This window comes from Rattus norvegicus, chromosome 8 (genome assembly GCF_021556685.1).
Source record: "Rattus norvegicus strain SHRSP/BbbUtx chromosome 8, alternate assembly SHRSP_T2T, whole genome shotgun sequence".
Classification (NCBI taxonomy): domain Eukaryota; kingdom Metazoa; phylum Chordata; class Mammalia; order Rodentia; family Muridae; genus Rattus; species Rattus norvegicus.
Window position 1 is genome coordinate 87,024,544 of NC_141541.1, and position 19,195 is coordinate 87,043,738.

Sequence of the window (19,195 nt, forward strand, 5' to 3'; positions counted from 1 at the left end):
CCTCTCGCCATCAGATTATCTCTAGTGTTACTTTGTTCTGCTGTTTCTGACAGTGGCTAGACTGTCCTATAAGCCTGTGTGTCAGGAGTGCTGTAGACCTGTTTTCCTCTCTTTCAGTCAGTTATGGGGACAGAGTGTTCTGCTTTCGGGCGTGTGGTTTTTCCTCTCTACAGGTCTTCAGCTGTTCCTGTGGGCCTGTGTCTTGAGTTCACCAGGCAGCTTTCTTGCAGCAGAAAAGTTGGTCTTACCTGTGGTCCCGAGGCTCAAGTTCGCTCGTGGGGTGCTGCCCACGGGCTCTCTGCAGCGGCAGCAACCAGGAAGACCTGTGCCGCCCCTTCCGGGAGCTTCAGTGCACCAGGGTTCCAGATGGTCTTTGGCTTTTTCCTCTGGCGTCCGAGATGTGTGTGCAGGGAGCAGTCTCTTCTGGTTTCCCAGGCTTGTCCGCCTCTCTGAAGGTTTAGCTCTCCCTCCCACGGGATTTGGGTGCAGAGAACTGTTTATCCGGTCTGTTTCCTTCAGGGTCCGGCGGGGTCCTGCCGCTCCTGGGCCCTCCCCCACGGGAGCCCAGAGGCCTTATACAGTTTCCTCTTGGGCCAGGGATGTGGGCAGGGGTGAGCAGTGTTGGTGGTCTCTTCCGCTCTGCAGCCTCAGGAGTGCCCACCTGACCAGGCGGTTGGGTTTCTCTCTCACCGGGTCTGGGAGCAGAGAGCTGCTGCGGGCCGGGATCCGCGGGTGTGGGACTTCCGGTAAACACAGAACGTGCTGGGTCCTAGAGAAATTCTGCTTCCGTGTGTCCCAAGCTCACCAGGCAGCTTTCTTGCAGCAGAAAATTTGGTCTTACCTGTGGTCCCGAGGCTCAGGTTCGCTCGTGGGGTGCTGCCCAGGGGCTCTCTGCAGCGGCAGCAACCAGGGAGACCTGTGCCGCCCCTTCCGGGAGCTTCAGTGCACCAGGGTTCCAGATGGTCTTTGGCTTTTTCCTTTGGCGTCCGAGATGTGTGTGCAGGGAGCAGTCTCTTCTGGTTTCCCAGGCTTGTCTGCCTCTCTGAAGGTTTAGCTCTCCCTCCCACAGGATTTGGGTCTAAAGTCTGCTTTTAAAAGCCATCAGAGCGGGGTTGGGGATTTAGCTCAGTGGTAGAGCGCTTGCCTAGGAAGCACAAGGCCCTGGGTTCGGTCCCCAGCTCCGAAAAAAAGAACCAAAATAAATAAATAAATAAAAGTCATCAGAGCAGTAAGGAAATAGTTGTCCAAGATCTAAGCATGAGTTGAACTCACAAGAGTAATGGAAGCCCAGTGTGGCAGCATATGGACATAATCCGGAATATTGATGAGCTGGGACAAGAGGCTCTGAAATTTGAGGCCTGTGTTTTCCTTTTTACTTTATTTAGGTGCTAGGAACTGAATCCAGGGCTTTCTGTATCATTTGGGGGAGTGGGATGCATTTAAAGATGTTAAATAGACCTGTATTTGGGGGGGAGGAGTGTGTCTGGCATTCTTCTTGTCAACTGACCTCATAACTTTCCTCATTGTTGACACCTTTTCTCTGATATTTAAACCCAATGGATGTTTTTTTTTTTTTCTTTCTTTCTTTTTTTCGGAGCTGGGGACCGAACCCAGGGCCTTGCGCTTGCTAGGGAAGCGCTCTACCACTGAGCTAAATCCCCAACCCCTAAACCCAGTGGATGTTAAGTACAAGGCACAAACTTTAAGACTGACACAGTCAACTACGTTAAAACATGTTTAAATCCTATTTATTGAAAGATACTAAGAAAAGGGAGGACAACACACATGGTAGACATGATTTGTTACACAGGGAACAACTACAGAACGCTGAAGCAGGCTCCTGCAACAATACATGCAACAAAGTACTGGAAAGAGTGGAAGCTCACCAGCTGTCCCTGGAGAACGCGCTTAGATGCAGAGTCATCCCCTGTCCCACGCCCGTCTCTCCGCGCTAGGTACCATTGCATTTGTAAAAACACACACAGAATGAAAATAAATAAAAATAAATTACGTGCTTATGCACACATGATAAAGTACCTGAGGTAGAGCCTATGGAGAACGTGGTCTTCCTTTCTACCCTAGGACAGAGAGTGGGCAGGGCTTCCCTACGCATCTCTTGTGTTTGAACAAAGTCTGAATCCACCACTTCTGATACAGTCTCTCACAACATCTGGATTATTATAGTCACATTTTTGGGGGTTATTTTGTATTCAAAAAAGAACACCAGCCATTTGATGGACAGACAGCCATATGGTGTATGTGTCAGGGGTTGGGGGGAATTTCATGAGAAAGGAAGGAAGTACAGCATACCCAAAAAGGCCTCCTAGGTTCTGACCATCCTAAAGAGGAAAAAAGAAAAAGAAAATGTACCTTTTGAGTCAGGACAGATGAGCAAACCCAGGCCAAACTCAAACGACTTATGGTGACTTATGGGGACTGCTGTTGGCTTTTGGTGGTTTGGTTTTTGTTGTTGTTGTTTTGTTTTGTTTTGTTTTTGAAACAAGATCTTATTCTGTAGCCAAGGCTGGCCTTGCCTCCTATCTCGGCTTCTCAAGTACCAGGATTATAAGTAAGTGCCAGCACAATTATCCTATTATGGGATCAGATCCATTTCATTTTCTTTTCTTTTTGTGCTCTTAAAAAAAATTGTGCCTAGCAAGCGCAAGGTCCTGGGTTCGGTCCCCAGCTCCGAAAAAAAAATTGTGTGTGTGTGTGTGTGTGTGTGTGTGTGTGTGGTCAAACTAGATTCCCTGGAACTGGAGTTACAGTTGTGTCTGCCACTAGGTGCTGGGAGCCGACATAGGTCCTAAAAGAGCAATGGCTGCTGTTAACCACTGAACCCCTTCTTTAGCCCCTTTGTGCTTTGTTTTAAGCAGGTTTCGTGTACCCCAGGCTATCCGTGAACTAAAAATATTGTCAAGGATCACACTGGATTATTTTTTCTGCTTCCACATCTGTGGTGGTTTGAATATGCTTGGCTCAGGGAGTGGCACTATTAGGAGGTATAGCCTTGTTGGAGTAGATGTGGCCTCATTGGAGGAAGTGTGTCACTGTGGAGGCGGGCTTTTGAGACCCTCCTGCTAGCCATGTGGGTGAGTCTGCTCCTAGCTTCCTTTGGATGAAGATATAGAATGTTCAGCTCCTTCTCCAGTACTATGCCTTCCTGGACACTGCCATGCTTCCTGCCATAGTGATAATGGACTGAACCTCTGAACCTGTAAGCCAGCCCCAATTAAATGTTGACCCTTATAAGAGTTGCCTTGGTCATGGTATCTCTTCATAGCCGTAAAACCCAAACTAAGAAAACTACTACAAAAGAAATAGCTTTGACTAGTTTAAAATCATGTGAATAAATTTTTTCGATTTCTAAAAACCTTAACACTTAACCATGTTGGTTTAAAAATATTTTCTTTCTTTCTTTCTTTTATTTTTTTTCTTTAAGATTTATTTAGTCTGACACACCAGAAGGGAGCATCAGATCCCATTACAGATGATTGTGAGCCCCCATGTGTTTGTTGGAAATTGAACTCAGAACCTCTGGAAGAGCAGCCCGTTCTCTTAACCTCTGAGCCATCTCTCCAGCCCTAAAAATATTTTTATTGCATGTTACTTGGACATAACTAGTCCTTTTCTTACGCATTTAATACCTCAAAGTAGGTAGAATCGAAGGGATTCGCCTATAGAGGTCAGGAATAACTAGTAAATGGTGTGGGGATGTGTGCCTTCTGGGAATGAGAAGCAATAGCCTGGCCCGTGTCTGTCTCAACATTTCCTGTGCCCATGCTCCTATAGACATGTCAGGCAAACAGGAACTGCTTGTGGGCAGGTGGCAGACACTCTGTTCTTTAATTAGGAAGATTTTGCTTCTTCTTGTCAAGATTACTCCAGATGCTTGTACAAGATTACTTCAGACGCTGTACAGAACAAGCAAGAAGATCCTCATGTCTTTATACATCCTTTACAGCTCCATTTTTGTAACTAGGATATAAATGCTTGAGAGAAAAGGAGAATCTAGGATTCTTACGCTCCCTGAGAGTGGGGCATGTGTGTTTGTGCTTTGGATGTTTTCATATAACAAAAACTGTCCATGTTAAAAAAGAAAAAGAAAAAGAAAACTTCCCAAGTACCGAAACTGCAAACATACACCACCACAATGGACTTAAGTCACTTTAACCCAATTCCATTTCAAAAGACAATCCCAGGGCAGGAAGATGGCTCAGTCACAATAGTACTTGTTGTGCAAGCATGAGGTCTTACTTGAGTTCAGATCTCTAGCAACCATGTGAAAGCTGTGTAGGTCATGTTCATCTATCGCCCCAGGGTTGGGGAAGCAGAGACAGGTGGATCCCAGGAGCTCACTTGGCTGATCAGCCCGGACACCTCCATGAGCTCAGAGGCTGACCCTCTCTCAAAAAAGTGAAGTGTGCCAACTAGCGTGGCACTCGCCTTTAATCGCAGCATTCCAGTGGCAGAGGCAGGCAGATCTCTTTGTTTAAGACCAGCCTGGTCTACAGAGGGAGTTACAAGACAGCCAGGACTACACAGAGAAATGATGTCTTGAAATCACCACTCTTTCCACCCCACACCCAAAAGTGAATAAGACTGAAGAAGACATCTGGCATCAACCTCTGACCTAAACACCCACAAAACACAGTATAATGTATACACAAATACATAGTTTCAAAACTTGTTGAAAATTGGAAATCCATTGTTTCTTTCATATTCGATTTTCTCTGACAGAAATTCTTTACTTTTTTTGTCAATTAGCTCTTGAGAAAACAGATTAAACTTTGGAATAAAATAGTGGTCCAGTTTCTCTGTCCTGAGGCACTCCAGGAAGAATGTCAAAAACTTATCAAAGCAGGTGCTTAGGTTCCTGGGGTCCCACTGACTGTCCTGTGGGTCCTTGGTCCACATATGAAAGATGGCAGTTTTCACGTGGTAAGAACAGAATGCATCTAGCTCTTGAAACTCTCTTTTCAACTGTTCCAAAAGGTATTTCATTAATTTTAAACATTCTTTCCTGTTAAGTAAAAAAGAAGATACTAATTTGTACCAATTTACAACCTGTCTCTTTTGATGTTCATGTAACCCTGGCTTTCCTGGGACATAAGACGCCCACCTGTCTGGTTCCCAAGTACAAGTGCTGGAATTAAAGACACGTGCCACCTTGTCTGTCTTTTTTTGTTTTTAAAACATACTTTCTTCTTTATTTCCAACTTTTTAAAAGACAGGGTCTCGTTAGCTCAGGTTGGCCATAAACTTGTCATGTAGCAGAGGCTGGCCTTTGGCTCCTAACTCTCCTCTGCCTCTCAAGTGCTGGGACTACAGTGTGTGCTACCATGCTTGATAGCACACAATGGTGGATATTCTAACAAGAAAAATGACCCACTTAGTGTATTTAAAGTTTTGCTGGTCAGTTCCTAATGGCAACACAGCTATTCCATCCCATAGTAGCCTCTACTATCCAATAAGAGTCATTCTTTGGTCTCTTCACCTTTTATGACAATAATATACTCAATCAGCCAGGTATAGTATGCATACCTACAATCCCAGCGCTTGGCGGGCTGAGGCTGGAAGACCACAATGAGTTCAAGGTCAGTACTGGCTACAGAGTGAGTTCAAGACCCGCCTGGGCTATACAGGGAGCTCCCAGGATGTATTCCTCCTCTGCTTCTCCCCTTCCTCCCCTCTCCTTCCCTCTTGCTCTCTAACCAAAACCATCCCAACACCACCCTTCTCCCAACCCAGCCCAACAAAAATCATCCTCAGACCTGAGCTATAATGCCAAGAAAGCATTAAATGTTAGATAGATAGTTTGTCATTAAAAAAAAAAATAAAAAAGGACGTTACCTGCAACATTTTGCTCCAGAAGATTCACAACATGTTTTTCCTATCCCATGATTATTCAAAATGTATTTTTCAGTGTGAGAGAAGGAGAGGCGCCATGTCTCTCCTTAATTTCAGAAAGAAAAACAGAAAGCTGTCTTACTAAAAACAGCCACACGTAAACAAGCATGACACCTAAGTCTAGATCCTATGCTAAAATATCATCCTGAAGGACTTTAAGAAAAGGACGGATCAAAAGAAGTGAATGGATAGACAATTACTACAGTAAACATTAGCAAAAGTAGGCACAAATGGGGGAAATACAGAGAGAGGAACTTCATGCACTTAGCAATGAGCAGACATATTATCTCTTATGTTGTGCTAAATTAATGTTGCTATACTTTGCTTCTCCAATGGTGTAACTTCTCCACAATCTTTCAAGGAACTTTGATGTGCACAGATGAGAGACTACACAAGAGACTTCAAAAGTAGCACAGGATCACACAGCTGGTCGAGGGGAAGCCCCAAGATTCTGAACCACAGTGGACTGGGTCCAAGACAGCACTGTCTTCACTCACAAAGAAACAAACGTTAGATACAGTGACTTGTAGCCATTAAAGTGAAGAGATAATAAGTACTTAGGCCACAGGTTGGAATCTGACAATTGGGGCAAAGAGGAGGGAGAGGGAGGAAAGAAGGGAAGGAGGGAAGAAGGGAGGGAGGGAGAAAGGGAGGGAGGGAGGGAGGGAGGAACAAAAATAAAAAAAAAATAAAGTGAAGAGATGATTGTTGCTATGGCTTGGGGTTATTTTGAGACAGGGTCTCAGGTCACCCAGCTTGGCCTGAAACTCATTATGGAGCAGAGGTGACCTGAAACCCTGTTGCTCCTGCCTGCAGCCTTCTCGAGTAGGACAGCCACACACTTCTCAGGCTGAGCTGGCTGCACTCATTTTGCGGTCTGTTTAGCCTGACAGCTCTGAAAATGCCAGCACACTCTGTGTTCATCTTTTCCTGTCTTTGCAGAGGACACTAACGAGCCTTGTACACCCTTCCCGGCAATCTTTACATTTAACTAACCTTGAAAACGATTTCCATCTTTTGCATTCTTGGGTACAAGATAAAACGGCTCTCGTCTTAGATTGGTCCTCACTTTTGTGCCGAGCCAGTCTTGAATAGGTAGTCCTCCTTTGGTACTAATAGGCCAGCTGCCTTTCGATTCCAAAGCCAGGATTATATCCACAGATATTTCTTCAGGGTTCCTGATGAGAAGGGTTACAGCAGGGCTTCCTGGTTTTTCCTCCTCCACGGTGACATCTGTATCTGTTCACACACATTGAAGCAAAGAAAGAGTTGGTCCATTTTCTCTGGAAGTACGAGAAAGCAACAGAACCATAACTTAAAGTTCTATACCCTTAGCCCTAATTAACCTTAGCTGCAGTACAGACCTATGCCCATGTAACCAAGATACTATCTGGAAAAGCTGTCAGGAGTCTATCAAGAACCTGTGAAAGCATTCCTAAAGACTTCGGGTTTGGGACTGTGTAACTGGTCTTTGCTAGTTTGTGGGTTCTTTTTCCCACCCTTTATCCCCCCCCCCCAATTTCACCTCCTATCGTTGGTGGGGAGTAAGCGCCATGATCTAATTTCCTTTTGCTTCTCCTTTGAGCACAACTACTAACAAACCACAACCGACCCCCTTGAACAACCAACAACCACTCCTATGGGACTCTGGCATTTATATACCCTCTGAAAAGCTCCCAGAATCCCAAACGTCACACAAGCGCAGAAACTATCTGTAGCTGGCAAAACCATGTCTCTGTTAGAGTACGAGGCAAATTAGAGTAAGCTGCTTCGGACAGTCCTAAGAAGCCCCATATCTCCTCCATACCTGGGACTAAAACAAAAACACATTCTTATCTCTGTGTTGTTGTTTTTTTTTTAAAGAACCCAAAATTCAAAAATTGTCATTACAGGAGTGTTGTAACCACATTTTCATTTAGAATTTTAAATGGTACTTTGGAGAAAAGCCAGCAAACGTTGCCACATAGCAGCAGGGATGAGAGTAGCCACAGTCCAGCATAGCGGCAATGAGTACCGAGAAACAGTAGAAGAAAGAGCAATTACAGAGTTCAAATAGGATCTCAGGGGGCAGTGCCTGCCCAATATTGCACAAGATCGTGAGTTCAACCCCTACTGTCACCCCAAAAAATGGAAAATAAATGATACCCCATCTCTAATTTAACAGCCACACAAATCGTCACAAATCAACAGAACTGGGAAGGGCACTAAGCCTGTGAGGAGGGAAAGGATACTTTAGCCCTGACTCCACCAGATCGTCCTATAAAATGGTTGATGTTGAGAAAACACTGAACCAAAATGAAATTTAGTGTGAGCTTGCTGGGGGTGCTTTTAATGTCAGCATTCAGGAGGCAGATACAGACAGATTTCTGTTAAGTTCAAGGCCAGCCTGGTCTACATAATAACCAGTACATAGGGCAGCCAGGGTTACAGTTACATAGTGATATCCTGCTTCAAAAGATGGATGGATGGATGGATGGATGGATGGATGGATGGATGGATGGATGGATGGACAGACAGATAGCAGGAGCTGTAGATGCCCATGTGAACACAGCCCCAGGACAGGTAGTGTGGTCAGTTCAGGAAGCTTTGGGTGGTGGCAGTAGACTGCTCCAAGGAAAGATTTCTGGGAGCGCCCTCAGAAGGGGTGACAGAGAAGCTGGGGAGAGAGATGGAGAGATATTGGGGGAGGTCAGAGGAAATCAGCAGAGGAGTGAATCTGAGCAGTAAGGCAGCATCAGATCTGCAAGGTTCAAACCTGCCAATCTCACCTTTGATCTCTTTCACTTCTTCTTTAATGAGTTCCCTAAACTTTGACAGCACCTTGGTAGCTGATAATACTTCCCCTTCTAAAAAATGACTCAGAGGATTTCCTCGTGGAATTCTCTTGAACTTCACACGATAGAAAGCACCAGTTTCGTAATATTCTTCTAGCTCGATTCTGGGGACTTCCAGTTTAAACATAACATCAAATTCATTAGGAGCAGAAATCTAAAGAATAGTAAAAATAACATTGAAATATTTCCAAATGATTGCTTTTTTCCCCCCTTGAAATTTTCACTTGGCACTCCACAATGAAAAGCAAGATCCCCAATATATCTTCCTTTTTGGAACAGGATCAGAGCACCCGAGAGCAGGACATCCGTGTTGCTACATACCACATTATAGGTTTCAGCTTGCAGAGCCCCTCAACTTTTCTTTTTTAAAGCCAATCATGTATGTTTTGTTTGTTTTAAAACAGGGTCTTACTCTGTAGCCCAGGCTGGCCTGAAATTTCACGACAACCCAAGCCAGGCTAAAACTCAAATTTGGTTTCCAGCACCCAAGCAGACAGCTCACAGCCACCTGTAACTAAAGTGCGAAGTGACATTGCCAAGTGACATGACATCCTCTTCTGGCCTGCACAGGTTCCTGTACATAGGGTGCCTATAACTCACACATATACGTAAACAACATATAAGTAAATATTTTTTAAATAAAGTAAAATCCTTCCACAAAAAGAACCCTAGTCTTAGACTGCTTAATTTTTCTGGCATAATTTATATATCAAAATCCTGGGAAGAGGGGTTAATTCCAGCATTCTGGAGGTAGAAACAGGGAGAGCTCTGTGAGTTGAGGGCAGCCAGGTCTACTTAGTGAATTTCTTTGACCCATGGCTTCATAGTGAGACTCTACCTCAAAAATCAAAAACAGTCACCCAAAAGGTTTCAGTAAAATTAAAAACCTTGTGATTTTACTTTTTATAGCACAAAATACACATGCCTGCCAGAGTGGTCACAGAAACGTGTTTTGAGGCTAGCATGGCAACATTTACCTGTAATCACAGCCCTTGGAAGACTGGGGTAAGAGAATCACAAGTTTGAGGAGTCAGCCTGGGCTACATAGTAAAGTCCTGTCTAAAAACAAAACAACAATAAAAATCCTTTTTCATGTTGTCAACAATCATCTAGCACTGACAGTAAATACTTTTCCTATATTAAATACTACAGAGAGCTAGGAAGGGAGCTCATTTTGGTAGACTATTTTGCTTGGCGTGGATGAAGCCCTGGGTTCAATGCCCAGAACTGTCAGAAGGATCATCCTGGGCTACACAGTAAGTTAGAGGCCAGCCTTGGACACTGACATAAAATAAAATAGCAAAGAAGCATTCATTAGTTTGAACTGTGCTACTGTGCTTTTTTTTTTTTTTTTTTTTTTTTTTTTTTTCGGAGCTGGGGACCGAACCCAGGGCCTTGAGCTTCCACTGAGCTAAATCCCCAACCCCTGAACTGTGCTTTTTAAGTACACTGTTGCTGTCTTCAGACACACCAGAAAAGGGAACCAGATCTCATTACAGATGGTTGTGAGCAACGATGTGGTTGCTGAGAATTGAACTCAGGACCTCTGGAAGAGCAGTCAGTGCTCTTAACCACTGAGCCATCTCTCCAGTCCCCTGAGCTGTGTTTTCTAAACATTACTTATTTATCTTATTGATACGAGTGCTTTGCCTACACGAATGCCTTTGCACCATGTATGTGCCTAGTGCCTGTGCAAACCAGAAGAAAGTCTCGGATCCCAGGGAATGGGAGTTACAGATGGTTTTGAACTACCATGTGGTTGCTGGGACCCGAAACCTGGTCCTCTGGAAGAGCAGCCAGTGCCCTTAACCTCTGAGCCATCTCTCCTCCCTCTACTTGGTTTTTACTCCGTCATTTGTACTTTACTCCATCTGTACCTCATTTGCACTTCTCTTGCTGGCACATTTAAACAGTTGGTTTTAGTCTATTGGTTTTGTGTCTAGTAATCTTGCTAGCTTGCTGGTCATTTTAATAGCTTATACATAATTATGTCGTCTATGCAGAATAGGTCTTTGCCCCTTTGCCAATCTCATTCATCGGTTTCCTTTTCTTGACGTATTACAGTGGCTATGTGCACTAGCTTGTTTTTACAATCCATTCATGTTGCAAATTGCTGTGGTTCGTTCTTTTATTTGTTTCGGTTTGAGACAGTGACTCTATGTAACCCTAGCTGTCCTGCCTTGAACTCACAGAGATTCACCTGCCTCTGCCTCCCTTCTGGGATGAGCTACCAGATCACTTGAGTGAAACCACTAGCTTTTGATTGATTTCTTGCAATCTTCACTACTGTACAGTATCAGCCTCCGAGCCACACTGCCACCTATTGAGATTCAGACCCAGGACAATGGGCTGAGGTACATAGCAAACATACCGAAGTGACTACAAGCTTCTCCCAGCATCCCTCAGTCCTACCTGACAGCCAAACCCTCTAACAATAGTAACCTACTTGGTATTAATTTTGGAGATCTTAAATTGTTTACACTTGTTAGAACTTAGTTTTTGTCTTCTGAAAACTGTGATTATGTCTTCACTCTTAAAAAGGCGTTTTAAAATTTAATGCTACAGGTACAGTTTAGAGCAGATAGCTAAAAACAAAGACTGTTGAACTCAGAAACGCTTGGTCAGTCCTAGCCCTCAAACCTTATTTATCCACCTGTACATGTTTTTAAGGTTAAACCTAGGACGAGTAACTAGAAACAAGCAAGGTTTGTCTATTAGAATATTCTTTAAATAGACAGATGGTCCTCAGACACTCCAGAATCCTGCGGGATATGGCATTTAGGATGCTTACACTCGGTGCTGGGAGATGGCTCGGCAGTTAAGAACACTGATTGGGAGCTTGAGAGATGGCTCAGTGGTTTAGAGCACTGACTGCTCTTCCAGAGGTCCTGAGTTCAATTCCCACAACCATCTGTAATAGGATCTGATGTCTTCTGGTATGTCAGAGGACAGTGTAAATCTTTTTTTTAAAAAATGCTTAAACTTACCATGACAGACAAAGACTCTTAAATCCTAGCAATGACCACTCCGAAGGTCTCCAAGAAGATACGGGCACACTGACAAAGGACTCCACCTGGATTGTACTACACTAATCACAGGAAAAGACTGCCACATTGCCTTTCCTAGGCTGGGGCCCAGCCTGAACTGTGGACAAATAGGACACAGGAGAATTAATTGGCCCATGTTGCCTAAGACAATATGAGGTCAGTCTTTCCCATGTTCCTCCTCCACAGAGAAGCCTCTCATATTTTGGGCCAAATAGCCAAAGACTGCCTGTACATGAGATGCCATGGAGACCACGGGAGCCTGGGACAATTGTTTAGGTGGTGGACTTTAGACTAGTCTCTGTCATTTTAACTGCTACATAGGCCATTTGGATTATACTTCCTGCTTACTTGGGTGAAATTTATCCTTCTCAGATCTCTGGGGGCTTTGAAGACTAGACTAGTGAAAGAAATAACTTTTTACTATTTCTTTATCAAAAGAAACTCACTTTACCAGTGTCTCATGGTGACTTTCAACAGAAAAAGAGTTTACAGTTTATATAAGGTCTGAAGATAGGAAAGCTTCTAAGAAAGTGTTTGAGGAAACAGGAAGATGTTTTGAGGTTGGTAAACGTAAGTTATGAAGGTTGGAAGTCGTGAGAACCTTGAATGCTAATGAAAGTGAGTTAAGGAACATGGGAGGAAGGAAAATGCTTCAGATCTCTTCCCTTCCACGTGCTACCCTTGTGGTGAGACTTCAAAGTTCAGGGCTTTAACCTGAAACAGAGGTAATACTAACACTTCTAAAATGTATCTCTTTTTTTTTTTTAAACTTAAAAAGATACTTAGAAGCTTCAGGGCATCCACTAGAATCACTTCTCACAGTCAAACTGACTCCAGATAAGTACTGCCAACCAACAGCCTGTTTTCCTCCCCACCTGTCTATTCCTGAGGTGGGATCTATTCCCCTTCCCTGGTCCTGGGAGCCCCACCCTCAATTACCAAGACCACGGATCTAAAAGTTCCAAATGTACATCCAAGAAATATTTTTTCTCCCTAAACTCCATAAATTTATCTTCTGCCCCTAACATATCTGTTACAGCATCCTGAAAGTGGCTAGCCCCAGATAGTTCCACAACCTGGACAGCAAGTAAAACAACCTGCCCTTCCCAGACTTGGCCAACATTCCTGTTTTGACTCCTTCCCCAAGAATGGCACCCAATGTCAGCAGGAAGTAGTCATAGACAATGACCAGGCCCCTTATTCATCTATTATCAACAAAAGGCTGGGGTGTCAGATCCAGGTGCATATGTAACCAAAGCCAACCTGGCCTTCAGGTTCTCCCAGCATCCCTCAGTCTCTACCTGTTACAGGGCATGGCTGACATACTCCACTCTCTGCCCTGAACTTTCCAGTCAAGGGGCTGGGCTTCCCCTCCCCCAGAAGCTCTTCCCTATATAAATGTGGAGATTTTTGTGCTCTCTCCTCTCCTCTCTTCGCCTTTCTTCTCCTCTCCTCTCTTCCCCTCCCCTCCCCTCCCCTCCTCTCGATCCCCCACAACCTCCCTCTTCCTGCCTCTCTTCCCTTCTTTCTCTCCTCCTCTCTGCCTCTCTGCTCCCTGCATGGGCGACTCTTTCTCTCTTTCTCTTCCCCTTCCCCTCTGTCTTCTCCCTATGGTGACTTCCCTGGCCTTTGTTCCTTAGGACCAGCGACCCTGCCCAAGAGCAGCTTTCCAATAAAACTGCCTTAATGTACTTTAATTTGGCTTGAATCGACTCATTTCACCGGCGGAGAATTGTTACCACCCCCTTCAGGAATTCAGCTGGGCCTTGCTCTCCAAAGAGCATTAAAGCTAGGCTTGTTAACTGATGTTCACTCAGAAGGTATGAGAATGCCACGGGACCTTCACTTGAATACTCAGCCAGCTCTCCCAGCTAGTTGTATACAATTCTGCCCTAATTGCAAGCATTCCAGGTTCTCTGGGATGGGTTAGATTCAATCTAGAGGATATAGTTGGGGAAGGATTAAGAAAGGTGACTCCAGGGGTTGGGGATTTAGCTCAGTGGTAGAGCGCTTGCCTAGGAAGCGCAAGGCCCTGGGTTCAGTCCCCAGCTCCGAAAGAACCAAAAGAAAAAAAAAGAAAGAAGGAAAAGAAAAAAAGAAAGAAAGGTGACTCCATCCATTCAGCCATAATAGTCATCATCCACGCTGAGCGCGCGGACCACTGTGACTGCTTTAAGGTCCCCTATCCTCTCTTCTGCTCCTCGTAATTCGGGAGGAAGTCCAGAATTCCTCCAAAGCAGAGTGTTAAGAGAAACTAACTAGCTGTCAATATTGGCTGCTGTGGGCTAACTGGGTGAATTAAAAAAAAAAAAAGTCTGGGTTGTTCCAAGGGAGGAGCCTAAGAGTGTGGGGAACCCCAAACAGCTGAGCAGGCAGGTAGGAGGTGAGGAGTAGGGCCGGAACCCCTCCAGCAAGCAGGTCTTGGCCGCTCACCTTCACATGTTCATAATAGCTGCCGGTGTTCAGCTGCTCCACGCCTTTGAACTCGGACTCCCGTCTCTGCATTCTGCGCAGCAGTTGATCCACGACTTTATTCACCGTCTCGGCCGCCGCCGAGATTTCTTTGCGTTTCAATCTCAATTTGTCCAGCACCTTCTTTAGCTTGTCTGGCTCCTTCCTGGACCCTTGCGACGCTCTGGGCTGCCGGATGGAGCGTGCGCCCCTTCTGCGGACAGGTCCCCTTGCGACAGTCGGCGCCTCGGGATCCTCGGGCGCCTGGGGCTCCGGCACAGCGGGCGGCTCAGGATCGAGGATGACTTGCCGCTGGGGCTCCCGGACCGCGGGCCTCTCGGAGGCTCCAGCCGCGTCCGTGGCCAAGGGCTGTGCATCCTCGGTGCGCTCAGCGGCCCTTCTGGGACGCACTCGGGGCGCTGGGGTGTGTGGCTTCTCCGTGGTGTCCCCGTCACGCTCCACCCGTCGCGATCGCGCCCCTCTTTGCGGGCCGCAGCTTCCCGCGTGGGACACGGTGGCCCGGGTTCCGCTGGGCCGCGTCGGGGCGCGCTTCGCAGACGGCTTCTTAGCGCGCGGCGCCGTCGTCCTTCTACGCGGATCTTCCATATCTGCCGTTCTTCCTTCGCTGCCAGAAAGTATAATCGACTTCGGAGAAAGGCCGCGGGAAGGGGAACTCTCAGTGACCGCTGGAAACGAAACTTAAAAATGTGGCGGGAACGTAGCCTGTCTGTAAGCGCCACCAGCAGGCGCAGGATTCAGCGCCAGGAAGAGGCGGTCCAAGAGATGCGAACTTTTTCACCAGTGGAGATCAGCTGAGCCACTGACTGGGAAACCACCCGCCCCCTCCTTTACCGCAAAGACGCGGAAAACACTAGCAGAGGTTTAGACGGCCAAATTTGCCGACCTACCACCAAGTATTTCAGTACACTACTGTCTCTAGTACATTTGTAGTCCATAAAAAACGTGTTTTAATGTAAACTTCAAGTGAAAATTTGCCGTCCTTGTTAATGAGAAATAGAAATTCACTGAGCCTTTACAGGTTAGATTGACTGCTTGGAATTAGTATTTCAACTCATCTTTCTAAAAAGGACATGGGATCTTAAAGAACTTTAAAGTGCTTATGTGAGTTTCTTGGGCGGCAACAGTGGAAGCCATCCTACTTTGAAGTGCTGAGATTCCGCGCGCGTACACACCATATGCCATAAGATACAGGTGGCCTGGATAAAAAGACACTAATCAGTGTGCTGCCGTCCTGTTGCCCCTGCAACTCTTACCTCCTTCCCATCAATGTCTGCATTTGAGTTCCCCAAATGGGAATTTGCCTTCTGAGCATTCACTTTTGAATGGCAAGTAGACATGCCTGGGGATGGAAACACTTCCTCCTTTGCAGAAATATACTTTAAACAGGAGACCTCTTGTTTAAAGGAGACTTGCAATGCCTTGCCAGTGTGGTAGCACTCACCATTAGTCCCAGCGGAGGCAGAGGCAGTTAAGTTGGAGGTCTACAGAGCTAGTTCTAGGACAGCTGGGGCTACACAGAGAAACCCTGTTTCAGAAAAAGAAGAGGAAGAGGAGGAGGAAGAAGAATAACTAGAAAGAAGAAAGAAGAAAACAGTGCAAGAGGCATGAGCATCCAGAGAGAATGAAATTTTAACAATGATTTTGAAAGGAGCAAAGTTCACTGCAACAACCATACTGTAACTGTAAATGTAATTGCAATTCTTTTAATGTGAGTCTTTCTGGTTAACCAACTCTTATCATCACCTGTGGTAGCATAGGTCCATGGTTCCAGCTACTCTGGAGGCTTAGGCAGAGCATCTTCGAGCCCAGAAGTACAAACCTGGGTAAGAGAGTGAGATCCTGTCTCAAACAGCAATAAATCTGAGGTCCATCCTGGGGATCCTGGTACAAGAGCAACAGACTACCTTCCACATAAGGGTTTTGTAGACTTTCACAATAGAAACTCGGTTTCTATTGTCTTTATTATCTGTCCTTAAGCTACAACTGAACATTATGGTTCTGGTTCTATAAGTAATGTCTTCCTTGAAAAGGGAAGATTCTGCACTGAATACATATGTGGACGGATTAATGCCTAGTCTTCAAATGTAGGTGGGAAGGATTCTCACAGGTAGTTTCAATTGGATTTATGATTCTTATGGGGGGGGGTGTGATACAGGGTTTCTTTGTGTGGCCCTGATTGTCCTGGAATTCACTCTGTGGATCAGGCCTCAAACTTAGGGATCCACCTGCCTCTGCCTCTGTTTCTCTGCCTCTCTGCCTCTCTGTCTCTCTGTCTCTCTGTCTCTCTGTCTCTCTGCCTCTCTGTCTCTCTGCCTCTCTGCCTTTCTGCCTCTCTGCCTCCTGAGTACTGAGATTACAGGCATGAGACACCACTGCCTGGCTGAGTCTATGATTGTTTAATCAATGGTTTAAGCTATCGGCTTAAAATATTAAGTAGTATTAGCTAGGTTAGGCTATAACTGTAATATAAACACTTTGAAGGCTGATACAGGAGGATCATGAGTTCAATGCCAACCTTGGCTATCTAGTAAAACCTGTTAAGAGTTGGGGAGAAAGACAAACTACTTTGGTTCCTACACTTAGGAGGCAGATCCTTATGAGTTCAAGACATATATATATATATATATATATATATATATATATATATATATATTTCAGGCTGAGAGGGCAAGAACAAAGCAAGAAGGAGTTGGGAAAGAACTGCTAGTAAATATCTGATGATGTCCTGGGCTGGAGAGATGGCTCAGCAGTTAAGAGCACTGACTGCTCTTCCAGAGGTGCTGAGTTCAAATTCCAGCAACCACATGGTAGCTCACAACCATCTGTAAAGAGGTCTGATGCCCTCTTTTGGTGTGTCTGAAGACAGTGACAGTATACTCATGTACATTAAATAAATCTTTTTTAAAAAGAGAAAAAATGTCCTATGTTTGTGAAACATGACCGCTCATCTAAACCACGTTCATTATTTATGGTTAAGTGTTCATTTCTGTTCTGGACATAGTCTGCACACCTGCAATCCCCACTTAGGTAACCGAAGCCGATGATGGAGAATTCAAGTCTAGTTTGCTGTACATAGAAAGAATACATCTCAAAGGAAAAAAAATCCAAGTCAAACATGGTGGCATAAATCTGAAATGCCAGCACTCAGCAGGCTGAGGCAGAAGGATTGCTGTTGAGTTCCAGTTCACTCTGGGCTGCAAAGTAAGATATCTCAAAAATACAGTAGAAGTTGGGAAGATGGCTTCTTGAGATGGCAATGCACTCATAACACCTATTTTTGGTTCCTAGAACCCACATAAAAGACTGGCTTTTGTGGTACATACCACTAAGTCTTAGCCCTCTGACTGCAAGATGGGAGGCAGAGACTGGAGAATTGGCCTTCCCTAGCCAGCTCTCCTAGAGTGCACAGAACATCCAGAGAAATAATAAGGAAGCCCTGCTTCAAAACCAGGTAGAAGGGGATCACTGGCTCCCCAAAAGTTGTCTGTTTCCCACCTGTTCACCAAGGCATACATACCCCTGCTCAGTGCTCTCTCTCTCTCTCTCTCTCTCTCTCTCTCTAACTCCTCTCTCTCACTCTCACTCTCACTCTCTCTCATCTAAATCAAAACAACTACTATGACAAACAAACCCATACTGGATACAGTGTGGAGGACATTTTTTTTTAAATTATATTTTGGGGGCTTACTTTTACTTTTTGTCTGAGACAAGATCTCTATACAGAACCCTGACTGTCCAGGAACTCACTATGACCTGACCTAAATTCATGCTGACCTCGAACTCAGAGCACTGCCTGAGTTGTGCACCGTCATGCCCAGCTAAACAAATATATTGTTTTTGTTTTTTGTTTTTTTTTTTTTTTTGGTTCTTTTTTTTCGGAGCTGGGGACCGAACCCAGGGCCTTGCGCTTCCTAGGTAAGCGCTCTACCACTGAGCTAAATCCCCAGCCCCTAACAAATATATTGTTAAGGGGACTGACCAGATGGTTGGCAGGTAAAAGGATCTGCTGTCATATCTGGTGACGTGAGTTCAATTCCCAGAACCCACAGGATGAAGAGAACTGACTCCCTCAAGTTCAAACTCATACGCACATGCAAATGAATGCATGCAATTAAAAATTTTAAGTATATATAGGTAAGTGGAGAGGAATAAAGTGAAAGATTATAATCACATAAGCTATATGCAAAATAATAGCACTCCTGTGCTGTGTGATTCTCCTCCTGTAGAAATGTGAACACATGAGGGCACCAAGAACAAGCCAAAGAAAATGCTTCCACTTGAGTCGAATTTAGTGAAACAGTGGGTATATTGGAGGTATTTACAGGAATGTGGGTAACTCAAAGACAGCTGCATCACAGAAAAGCCTAGGCCACTATGGATGAAACTCACAAAAGTTGTATCCCTGGAGCTCCCGGAAGGACTTGCACATCCAATGGTCCTGGAGTCTTCCTCCTAGCCATGATCCCTGCTTGTATAGCCTGGGGTAGGGGTGGGCCTACAGCTTCCTTGGACTGAAGCTGTAAACTAGGTTCATTTCTGGAGGTTTATGAGACTCGCTCCTCTAGGAAGCAATATTTCAATTCAGAGGAAACTGTACGTGCATATAAAAATAGTTACTAGCGGTAAGAGGTTGGCATTCTTGTAAAGGAGCGATAGAGCACTTGGTGGGAGTTACAGGTTCTCTAATTCTCCATGTCTTGTGTATATATAATGTTTAAATTGTGTACAAATAGGAACTGGTGAGATGGCTCAGTGACCAAGAGCTACTGCTCTTTGCAGAGAAACTACATTTGGTTCTCAGCACCCACATAGTTCCAGAAAATCTGATGCCCTCTTCTGACCTTTGTAGGTAACAGGCTACCGCGCTGTAGCAGTCTTCAGACACACCAGAAGAGGGCATCGTATCTCATTACACACACACACCACGTGTAC

At 45.0% G+C, this 19,195-nt stretch overlaps 1 protein-coding gene across 1 annotated transcript; it reads right to left on the reverse strand.

The window, feature by feature from the left end:
• Window positions 1–1,722: 1,722 nt before the first annotated feature.
• On the reverse strand, window positions 1,723–14,994 carry Cgas (cyclic GMP-AMP synthase). The gene is given in 5 exon segments (NM_001444196.1): window positions 1,723–5,023; window positions 5,854–5,956; window positions 6,907–7,149; window positions 8,679–8,898; window positions 14,225–14,994. Coding segments are annotated over 5 exon segments (1,533 nt in total). The 5' UTR covers window positions 14,849–14,994; the 3' UTR covers window positions 1,723–4,680.
• Window positions 14,995–19,195: the final 4,201 nt, after the last annotated feature.